Here is an 11,070-nt window from a genome sequence, read left to right as displayed (position 1 = left end):
TAAGGGACTCACGGGAAGAAGGAGACAAGGAGACAAGAAAGAAAGAGAGAGAGAAGAGGAGATCCTCGCTTTTTCAGCAAATCCCGCTTAGGCCTCACCGCGGACTACGACCGGAGCTCTGTTCGCTTACACACGATCCCACTCACGCGTACTCACGCGTATCCCAGAGTGGGTCGAGCTTGACACTGAGACTGCGATATATTCCAGAGAGCGAGAAGAGACTCGTTAAGTTAAAGGTAATAATGATAGATCTATGCAGAGTAGACGTTTGCGTTCCGGGGGAAATCTAGTAGGACATGTCGAAGATCGATTCCTCAAGCCCCAAGTCGAGTCTTGAGCGCCGTCCTCAAAGACGTCCTCAATTCCTTCCTCGTCGAGACTTTCGTCGAGTTCCTTGCCGCCTGCGTCGAGACAAAGGTCGATGCGACAGAGACCGAGGGGAGGCGCCAGACGGAAAGCGCTCCACTGCCACCACACATCTCGTTCGGGTTTCCTTGACACGGGAAGCGACAGTTTGATTCGTCAATCTTGTACGAGCTTGATGAGATGTCGGACGTCAAGTAATAGCATTCGTAATAATACGATAATGCGGCGACCTTCGCTCCTGCCGAAGTCGCAGCGTTCAAGCATCCTTCGATCGTCTTGTTGAAACTCGAAACTTGATTCGGGAGGACTCGTTGGTTGTTGACGAGATCCTTGTAACACGCATCGTAACTCCAGGATCCGAACGAGGTGAGGTTCTTGGGTCCAGTGAGAGCAGCGACCTGCGAGTGACGACAACAAGCTTGAGCCAGAAAGCGGAGAGAGACAAAAACAATGTGAAGAGGAAGACTCACTGTGTTCGACGAGTACACGTCTAGAACTCCGGACCCTCCACAAGTCTTCGTGGCGTCGTTCCTACACGGCATGTTACAGCGCGAGAGGTCGACGGATGAACTGTAAGGCGAAATCGCGGGTCCAGCGTAGCATCTATTCCCGATCAGGAGAATCAGCGCTACTCTTGCTTGACGTCAAGGAAGTCAGCTTACTCTCCATAATAACTGAGTCCCACCATAGCGAATCCGCCAGCTTTCGCTGCAGCGAGACAGCTTTCGACGGTGGAATTCGCGTTCAGAGTCTTTGGTAGCGATCGAGCCGAATTGACGAGGTCGGTGTAACATCCTGTGTCTGGAAAGGAGAAACAGCGTCCGTGAGCTCACTGAGGAATGGTGAAGTAGAGAAAGGGAGCTTACAAGACCAGTCGGCGTTGTTGGCGAGTCGAGTAGGAGTTGCGACGACAGTTGCGCTCGACGAGGTTGAAGTCAAAGTCGAGCTGACAGTGGTCGTCGAGCTGACAGTCGAAGTCGTACTGACAAGAACGCTCGAGGGCGAAGAGGACGGAAGTTCGTTTGAGGGAGATGCCGAGGAAGATACGTTCGAGGGCGACGCGGACGAAGAGATGCTCTGGAGAGTAGAAGAAGAGGACTGAACGAGGCTCCAAACCATCGAGTTCGTAGCTGAAGCTGAGGCCGTGCTTTGAGATGCCGAATCGGTTAAGTTTTGAGATGCCGAAGAGGTTGATTGGGAAGAAGCGGTGACCACGGGAGTCCAGACGAACGAAGTAGACGACGTCGAGTTTGTAGAGACCGAGACTGATGCAGAAACGCTTTGCGACAGTGTCGAAAATACAGATTGGGAAGCGGAGGAAGAAGCGGAAGCTGTCGTGTTGGGACGGGTGTAGAGTTCGAAGGAAGCTCCTCCAGGACCTTTGTTACCTCCACAGTATTGAAGACGATTGTCGGTGCAAGTGAATCCACAAGAACCTGATCCGAGCGCGGTCGATCCAGTTCCGAGTTTGTTCGCTCCCCAACATTCTCCGTGATATTGTACTAGCATCGACCAGAGAGTCAGTCACATGTTGTTCCATAGAGAGATCAAGAGAGAGGAGACATACCCCCACAGTAGGTGTAGTTCTTCGAGGCGCAAGCGTTCAAACAAGATTCGACAGTTTTGTTCGCTGTCGAGAGACCGTTCGGGAGGGCACGACCGTTGACGAGATCCGAATAACAGTCCTGGTACGTCCAATCCTTGTAACTGAGCACGACTGAGGGCATGTCGGCTGTAACGCCAGCGCCGACCGGAGGAGCCGAGGTGTTGTAAGCCGCGGTGTTATTGAACGTCGGAGGAGGGTTCGAATCGCTACAGGGAGTCGCGTATCCGTCCATGAAGCCGGTGACGGGGTTGCAACCGGGGAGAGCAGGGAGAGTACCAAGAACAACCTCGTCGACGTCGGGAGTTTTCCTGCAAGTGTGCGAAGCGTCGTAAAGGTCGAAGACTTTGCAGTATTCGATCACGCCAGAGTCGCTCGTGCAGGTATCGATAGCTTCTTGTAGTACCTCTCGATCCCAACCGTTGAAGAAGTCACTGTGCGACAGGTATCAGTAGGAGAAAGCGAAAGAATGAGAGGAGAGAACTCACCCGTGATAACCGTAACCGGTCGCATCCCCTTGAGCCAACACGAAAGGTTGAGTCGTGTTCATCGCTTGACTGCGGTAAGCGTTCCAAGGGTCGACACTCCACATGATCTCGTAGAAAAGAGTAACCTGCTCGAGAACAAAGATCAGCTTCGACAAACAACGAGGCATAGCAAGAGCACCACTCACGAGTCGAACAGGGTGAGTCGAGGGGCAGGGGCCACTCTCGCCACCAATCGGGTAAGCCATGTGAGAGAAGTGATCCGAGGATTGAATATCGACTCCGTTCCAGCAAGAAGGGAAGCGAATCTCTCCTCGAAGACCGTTCGGGCAGTTGTAAGGAGGGAGATACGGGTGTCGGGTAGCCGAAACGGGAGCGCCGAGACAGTTCCATCCGATTGCTGCGGCTTGATCGCTCGAAGAATCGTAGAAACGTTTGAAAGGGTTTCCAGTCAATACTCGGAAACCGTCGGGGAACGCGGTAACGTTCGTCGTGTCCGTAGGGTGGAAGCGTGGCAAATAATAAATTAATCCTGCGATGCAAAGTCCGATGCATCAGCCTCGAGCATCGTGGGAGCGCCAGGGACAAAGTGGGAGAGAACCGGGGCAGAGGTGAAGCGGAGTTTGAGTGATTCGAAAGCTTCAGTTTCCTCAGGTCCAAACGAAAATGGGGTGTCCTTACCACCTCCGACTGTCTTGACGGACGAGAAGGAACCATTCGCCCATTGAAAGTAGCTGCGAGCGACATCATTCAATTGGCATCAGTTTCGACGCTCACTACAGTCGGAATAGCTCAGTACGTCGGAGTAGAGAGAGTAATCAACGAACAGGTGCGGTGTCCAGTAGTTGCTCATGTCTTGCTTCACTTGACAACTCGCGCATTCGGAAGCTCGTAGTTCCTCGAAAGTGGTACCTAGAGCGAAGTTGCTTCCTCCGAGGATGTTGTGCACATGGCCACTATCGCAAGAGTGAAGATACAGGGTCAGCGGCGAGGGAGGAGCCAGAGAGAAGCAGTTCCGAATCACTCAACTCACGAAATTTGGTACGGCGATACGATCGTGTCTGCACGTTCGATAACGAGCGAGTTGCCGCAAGGTCTAAGAGACAGTCAAACCGAGGTCAGTTGGACCCATCTAGTCGGCTCCAGAAAGACTTACAATCGCCAGAAAGCTTCGACTGATGAGACGAGAGACGTCAAAACCGTCACCCAGACGACAGTTCGCGTCAACATTCTTCGCTGTATATGTATCGACTTTGGTCGTAAAGTCGGGAAAAGCGAAAAGAGGGTCGAAAGAGAGAGATTGAGAGCATGTCGAGTCGCGAGGTCGACAACTTCTTTCCGTCGACAAACACAAAAAACTCTCGATCACCACGTGAAAATGCGGGGGAGATTGTCAAAATGGTAAGGGTTCGAATCTCTCTTTGGAGAGGCGAGCGATCGAAAAGGAAAGGAGAGCCAATTCGAAGTTTCGATGTCGAATTTTCGACGAGAACGGAAGGAATTTGGCTACCTTGAGTGGGCGTACGTAATCGATATTCGGCTGATAATCTCGTAATACTGGATACCTACGAAGCTACAAGTAGATTAGCTTCGTTCTGCACGTTATCAAACGAGAGAAAATTCGATTCGAGACTTCGAGCTTTGTTTCGTGCGAGATTTGACCGAGTCGCGACGAGCTCGATATTCTCCTCCGCCGAAAGGGTCAGCTTCTTCACTTCGCTTCCAACGGTTGCTCGGATATCGTCGTCGGAGGTAAGGTTTGATTCCGTCCGGGACCACGACAACTTCACCGGAAAGTGTCAAGATTGAAGATCCCATCTCTTTGTCCATCGACGAATTAGGACGGGTTGCTCCAAGTTGCTGAAGAGGATACTTACTGCTACGAGAGTGCCTGTTTGGAGATCAGCAGCACTGTATGACAAGCAGGGAAATAAGAAACTTCCGTCGGAACGTTCTTTTCACTCTTCACCGAGTCATCCGTCATCCTTGCTCGAGTTTGAGGAGAGGAATGCTCGATTCGACTCGAGTTCGGTACACCGAGGTTGGAGCTCCAGCGATAGAACAAGTCGATTGATTGTGTTGTACTGTACCGCGAGGGTAACGAGAACCGATTAAAGGCAGATTCGAGATATGCCTTTGCTTTCTGGTCGAGCGAGAAAGACTCGAATCGAGAAAGGGAAATACTGTGGGTGAACGACATAGTTTGCAGTGTAAGGGACGTCAAGTGAAGATTGAAAACCACGAATGATCCCATTTGAGGTTGCGAGCAGAAACCTGCGAAGGTGATTGGGATGTTTCGTTGTTCAACGAGGAGAGTTTGTCGAGATTTGCGAACGCTGTACGTCGTAGGGAAGCAAGGTTCTACAGAAGACAACGGGAACGGCAATCGGCGAATGAGCTGCGAGGGAAAGAGTTCGAGGAAGAGCTTCTGCTTACCCTGAGAGGAAATTCCGGTCGTATGGCAGCTGCTCGTTCTGTCATCGAGACACTCGTGATCAGATTCAGAGCATCGACTGCTTGGTGGTAGCATGCTTCGGCCTCTCGAGCACTTGCGTTCGGCTGTCGGGAGCAGAAAACGCTTCGTCAGTTTCTCACTCGCCGGGAGAGAATCGAATGAACCTACTTCCAACGCTTGAACCCTCTGTAGCTCCCGAGTGTACATCTCGTAGGTGATTGCCGACCGGATGAGCGTCTCGTCCGAATTCGAGCCAATCCAGTCGAATCGTTGTCGGAACCTCCCTCGATCTGCTGTCTCTTGATTGACAGCTATTGTCGGCAAGAAAGGGGTAGAGAACTTCGGTGACGGTGCTGGGAGACGTATCGACATCTATCCGGGAAGAGTCGTAGTCAGCAAACACATGTAATCTCGAGCCGAAGAATGTTTTGAGGAAACTCACGAGGAAAGACCCTCTTGACATCTCCTTGATCGCTCTCGCCTCTCCTACTTTCGCTTTGAGATATCCTACGTCTCCGGGCGAGGTTGAGAGGAGAGTTGTCCACATCTCTTCCAACTCTTGCGCGACTTGGCCGAGGACGAACCAAACTCGAGGCCACTCCTCCCCTCGATACAACTCCATGCCTCCCTCGAACCCAGACCCAACATTCTCCACGATCAACTCAACGAACGTACTCCTGATCGCGAGCACGAGATTGTCGATATCTACTCTCGCCTCCTCCTCTCCTGCAGCGATCAACGAAAGGAACGGTTCGAGATCCCTCTTTGTGTTCTGAACGAGCTTGACCCAATTCGACACCGATTTTCTGATCCATCTGAACTGTCTCGTTCGGTTCTGACCTGCGAGAGGTAGAGTTGTTCGAAGGAGTTCTTGCGCGAGTCGTTCAAGCCAGTCGCAGGCGATGTGAGCCGGACCGGCATAATCACGTTCTGACTGACGCATTGCGTAGACGGTCTCGAACCAGAAGGAGGCGGGAGTTGATGTCAACGTTGCGAGGAATGAAGCGGAGAAGTGAATGAGGTGCGAGGTCGAAAAGACGTGAGAAGGAGTCGAGGTCAACACCGTCTGCGTGCGAAAGAGGCTCGTCAACGAGTGTTCAGGGAGAACGAATTGAGGGGTCTCAGAGCTCACTTGGTGAAGACTCCTCAGATAAGGAGAAACTTCTCTCCTCGCCATCATTCGCGAGTACTCTTTCACCTCTTTCCATCCCAGTTTCCCTTCCCCTTCTTCTTTCCGCCATCCTTCCCACAATTGACATAGTCCATTGAGCTCGGCTATCAGGTCCTTCACGTTCTTGTCGTAACTTTCTCCGAGCGGTAATGGATCGATCAAACGAGGTGGTGCGGAAGTCGCTAGAAGGGGTATCGATCGCGATGGCGCAAAGATTGCTTGAAGATACAGAGATGGGTGGAACGAGGAAGAGGAAGAGGAAGACGAAGAACTGGGTAATCCGGAGACGTAGGTTGAAATGCGATCGAGATGGTTTCGGATTTGAGAGGGAGTAGCATGAGCAGGGAACGTCAAGAGGGCTTGTATATACAGTAGATCCTGCACTCTCCAGAAAGTGTCAGCGATACGATAGTCTTTGACCTTCAGAGGAGAACGACCTTACGATTCGCAGCGACACCCGAAGTATCAGTTGATCCAACGCTTCTCGTTCTTCCTCTGTCTCCGCCTTTGTCTCAGTCTGAAGCCATATTGAACATTCATCGAGTAGCCTCAGGACGTCATCGATCGAAACTGATCGATCTTGCGAGACATTCTCGGTTTTTGCTTGTTGACCGTTGACGAGCAAGGGGTTTGAAGGAGGGACAGGAGATGGAGTTCGTGATCGAGGAGGAAGAGGATAGCACGCTGCCATGAGGGAATTGAATGAGAGGGTCGAAGAAGCGAGATGAACATCCTCGTGCTGCTCAGTCGACGCGTTCTCGTCAGTCTTCAGGTCTCATGGACGAGGGCTGAGGGAAGGACGACTCGCCTCGTAGACTTGTCCCTTGCAGCATTCCTCCCAGACGATTTCTTGAGATTTGAGAATGCCCAGCAACATTGCTCGAAACACCGCTTGAACCGACCCGATTCGTTCGTCGCCGCAACTTGACGAAAGGGCTGGTAAGGAAGGTATCCGGAAGTAGTTACAGTTCCAAAGCGTCGACATGAGAGGTTGTCCATCTTGGAAAGTAGCCTACAAGCTCAAACAGGGATCAGTCTCTTCAGATCAGAGAGCAGGACTGTGAAGCGGCTTACCTCGAGTCGCATAATCTTGTCCAATACCCAGACTATTTCCTCTGTACTAAGCTGTCGACTAGCGTCAAAGTCTGGTAGCTGAGAACCCGAATTATTCCTCGCGGCGACGAAAGAATCTGTTCTAGGATCGTTTATCTAGTCGTGAAAGCGGTCTACCGCTTCGATCAGCTCTGACCATCTACCAGAATAGACTCATTTGAACGTGCTGCTTACCTCGATGGCAGACATGAGATCCATCATCGTGTAACGCGGGTCTTGAACGAGTTGACCGATCGAAAGTTCCGACAATGCCGTCTCGAATTCGGCTTTACAGTCGATCCATTCTTCGTCGGGAAGCCCTAGGAGTGACTGCATACTGCTGTAAACGGAGAGAAGTCACGGAACAGGGGTACGAGAGGAACAAGAGGAGAGAACAGGCGGTTTTAGTGATGCTCGGGCGACGGAAACAGCGGAAAGGGGTTCGTTGGCGGCTCAACGGAACAAAAGCTAGCTCAAGATGCGATAGAAAGGCTTACAAGTTCGCCTAGAAGATCTCGAGAGCCGTAAATCGAAGAGTTTGATGACAAAATCAGGTTCGAATCGGAAGGTTTCTTGAGGTATTTCCGGTTGGCGAAAAGGGTATCGAATACCTCAGACTGAGGTCCTGCGTGTCAGACTGCACCAAGAGAAGCCGAATTCGAGAGAGGCGAGTTTGATCAAGGGTAGAAACGAAACGACGACATCTCTCTCTTCTACCATTCACTCGACCCCCTTACTTTGTCCACCCAGCACCGGTTAGGAGTGACAAGAGAAGAAGAACCCCACCTCTGGTTTGCCTAAGAAGCTTACCTCTCGATCGGGACAGCGCATTACTCACCCACTTCCTCTCTTCCTTCCTCTCCCTCACGAATGTCTAGCTCGCACTCCCACAAACGTCACTACAGTCAATCAGATCGAGCTGAAGATGGAGACGAGGAGCCTTGGTGGGAACGAGATCGTCGAGGCGAAGAAGACGTGACGGATTCGACTCGCTCTCATCAACCGCCATCGACGAGAAGGTACGATGATCGTGGACCGTACAGACCTCAGTCGAGAGGATCCTTCAACAACGGGGGAAGAGGCCCTAGTCGAGGTGGCTACAATGGAGATTACAGAAACTCGAGAGACGATAGACCTGCGCCTTCGAGAGGTTACCCACCTGGTCAGTACCGTCAACAGTCAGGTTACAATAGGTACGAACCTCCACCGCACGCGACCCATCAAGACGACGGAGAGTAAGTCCACGAAAGTTTCGATTTTTTCTTTCTCCTCGTTTCTTCGCCCGGTCGAGCTAACACGCGCTTCCCTCTGATAGGATCATGCTCAACTACTCGGACAATCCAGTCCTCAACGCTCCTACAGGTCCTCGTCATGCTTCTCCACCTCGTTCGAACTATCGAAACGATTTTCCTCGTCCTCCGCAACAAACTTCTCCTCATTCCTCTGCATCACGTCCTCTTCCCCCTTCGACTTCTAACACGACCACCGCGAAGGAAGTACCTCCTTCAGCTCCCGTCGAACAGGATACAACACCGATCAACTTGGAACCAGCCGAAGAACCAGATCCTGAACAAGTCCTGGCCGAACGACGTCGTAAACGCGCTGAAATCCTCGCGAAGTACGCTACGAAAGAACAAACAACTACGAAAGATAGTGAGGCTACTTCGAGTGTGCCGCCACAGGTCAGCGCGGAGAAGGAGGGAGAGGCGAGCAGTGCGGTCAGTACTCCGGGGAGGAACGAGGTTGAAAGAGCCGCAAAACGACTCAAGCTAGGAACGGGTTAGTCTCTTTCTCGCTTCGCCGGGGCATCCGTGTCGAACTGTTGGACTGACTGAGCATTGATTGAGCAGATTCTCCCGCTGTTGCAAATTCTACAACTTCAACGACCACCGCCGAACCTTCTCGTGCTACTTCACTCGATCCATCTTCCACCAATTTTACTCTCCTGAAAGATGGATCCGACGAACCAGGTTCAACAAACAAGCAAGGAACCGACGAAGGAGGAGGAGTTCACAAAAGCGAAGTAACGGGAGAAGAAGAACCCGAAATGAGCGCGGCCGATTACAATCCTGATTTCGATAGGAGGGAGGATGAGAAACGGATGGAACGATTGAATGCGGCGGTGAATCGAGGAACGGATGGGAAAGTAGATATCGAGATTGAGGAGGAAGAAGAGGAGGAGAGTGGAGAGGAAGATGATGACGACGATGAGGATGATATGTTTGCGATTGGAGCTGAGGATGCGAAACCAAAGAAGAAGAAACGAAAGGTGAAGAAGTCCGGAGGAGTACCCGTGAGTTTCCATTCCCCTTCTCCCCGCTTCTGTGACTCAATCGACACCCTCGAATGCTTGCAGATTGTCAATCGAACGAACGATACTTCTATCCTCGCGAATCCATCTCTCCTAGCGGACAATTTTGACGATCATGAAGGCTACTACAAAGTCATTCTCGGTGAAGTTCTCGACGGAGGAAGGTACCTCGTCCAATCGAACCTCGGCAAAGGAATGTTCTCGAGTGTGGTCAAGGCGAAAGATTTGGGAGAAGAAGGGAAAGGAGTTTACAAGCCTGAGGATGGAGAAAGGAGGGAAGTCGCGATCAAAATGGTCAGGAGTCAGGAGAGCATGTGAGTACGGACTTTCTGACTTGAACACGGAGACTATTTCTGACTGTTGGTCGATCTTTACGCGTTCTCACAGGTTTAAAGCTGGATTGAAAGAAGCTCAAATCCTTCGAAAACTGATGGAAGCCGATCCCGACGACAAGAAGCATTTGATTCGACTCCTTCGAACGTTCGAACATCGAGGTCATCTCTGTCTCGTGTTCGAGTCGTTGAGCATGAACTTGCGAGAAGTCGTCAAACGGTACGGAAAGGACGTCGGACTCAACCTGAGGGCGGTCAGGGCGTATGCTAGTCAGATGTTCTTGGCTCTTGCGTTGATGAAGAAGTGTGAGTTGATGCATGCGGATTTGAAGCCTGACAACATTCTCGTAAGTTCTATCCTTTCTATTTCGCTTTCGCTTAAATCCAGCGGCTGACTTGGTCTTCTCTCGACCCCATCAGGTCAACGAGTCGAAGTCGACTCTGAAAGTCTGTGATCTCGGATCCGCTTCCGACGTGACGGAGAACGAAATCACTCCTTATCTCGTCTCTCGATTCTACCGAGCTCCCGAAATCAGTAGGTCCGTTCATTGTTTCTGGCTTCAACCTTGATTGACGTTCGATCTGTATAGTTCTCGGTCTCCCATACGACTGCTCACTCGACGTTTGGTCGATCGGTTGTACGCTTTACGAACTATACACTGGAAAGTGAGTCGGTCGGAGATTCTCTCAAGCGTTAGATCCTTCGTCTGATAGCATTCACTCCTTCGCACAGGATTCTCTTCCCCGGTCGAACGAACAATCACATGCTCTTGTTGATGATGGAAACGAAAGGGAAATTTCAAAACAAGTTGATCAAGAAAGCTCGATTCGGAGACCAGCATTTCGACGATAACATGAATTTCCTATCTCATGAGAAGAATGTGAGTGTCCTTTCCACTCAGCTCTCAGAATACCGTGACGCTGATTCGGATCGCTGAGTTCACAGGACACGATCACTCCCCGACAAATCCCTTCGAAACCTCCTTCCGATCTACGCTCTCGATTGATGCCTTCCGGAGTCACTCGAAAGATGAAAGACGACGAGGTTCGCTTGTTGGCGAATTTCGTTGATCTGTTGGACAAAATGTTGAGTTTGGAACCTTCGAAAAGACCTCTACCTAAGGTGAGTCGCCCTTTCGTCTCAGTTCTGTACGCCAAAGACGAACGGAACTGACGTCTTCCTCGGTGCCCCTCAGGACTTGCTCGCTCATCCCTTCATCCGAGGTTGAACGGAATCACTTTTCAGTTCCCAGTT

General features: G+C 51.2%; 3 protein-coding genes across 3 annotated transcripts; 1 reads left to right on the top strand and 2 right to left on the bottom strand.

The window, feature by feature from the left end:
* Positions 1-314: 314 nt before the first annotated feature.
* On the bottom strand, positions 315-3,684 carry JCM6883_004978 (uncharacterized protein; the record flags this gene model as incomplete). Its single annotated transcript, XM_076632096.1, has 11 exons — positions 315-764; positions 837-969; positions 1,029-1,167; positions 1,233-1,868; positions 1,934-2,403; positions 2,458-2,582; positions 2,643-2,986; positions 3,136-3,188; positions 3,282-3,410; positions 3,488-3,550; positions 3,611-3,684. The coding sequence occupies 11 exons, from the start codon at positions 3,682-3,684 to the stop codon at positions 315-317; spliced, it is 2,616 nt and encodes an 871-aa protein (XP_076488020.1).
* A 990-nt stretch (positions 3,685-4,674) lies between these two features.
* JCM6883_004977 (uncharacterized protein) lies at positions 4,675-7,508 on the bottom strand (the record flags this gene model as incomplete). The annotated part of the gene is made up of 9 exons (XM_076632095.1): positions 4,675-4,815; positions 4,891-5,013; positions 5,078-5,281; positions 5,352-5,975; positions 6,042-6,458; positions 6,523-6,819; positions 6,889-7,092; positions 7,155-7,289; positions 7,368-7,508. 9 exons carry the CDS (start codon positions 7,506-7,508, stop codon positions 4,675-4,677), a joined length of 2,286 nt encoding a protein of 761 aa, XP_076488019.1.
* A 534-nt stretch (positions 7,509-8,042) lies between these two features.
* On the top strand, positions 8,043-11,044 carry JCM6883_004976 (uncharacterized protein; the record flags this gene model as incomplete). Its single annotated transcript, XM_076632094.1, has 10 exons — positions 8,043-8,407; positions 8,488-8,951; positions 9,023-9,465; positions 9,529-9,797; positions 9,871-10,162; positions 10,236-10,350; positions 10,406-10,481; positions 10,549-10,696; positions 10,762-10,938; positions 11,012-11,044. The coding sequence occupies 10 exons, from the start codon at positions 8,043-8,045 to the stop codon at positions 11,042-11,044; spliced, it is 2,382 nt and encodes a 793-aa protein (XP_076488018.1).
* Between the last annotated feature and the right edge of the window lie 26 nt (positions 11,045-11,070).

Source organism: Sporobolomyces salmoneus, assembly GCF_050403485.1.
Source record: "Sporobolomyces salmoneus JCM6883 DNA, S_salmoneus_JCM6883_v1_ctg22, whole genome shotgun sequence".
Taxonomy (NCBI): Eukaryota; Fungi; Basidiomycota; class Microbotryomycetes; order Sporidiobolales; family Sporidiobolaceae; genus Sporobolomyces; species Sporobolomyces salmoneus.
Note: the sequence above shows the minus strand (reverse complement) of the source record. Positions and strands in the feature narration are given on the sequence as shown.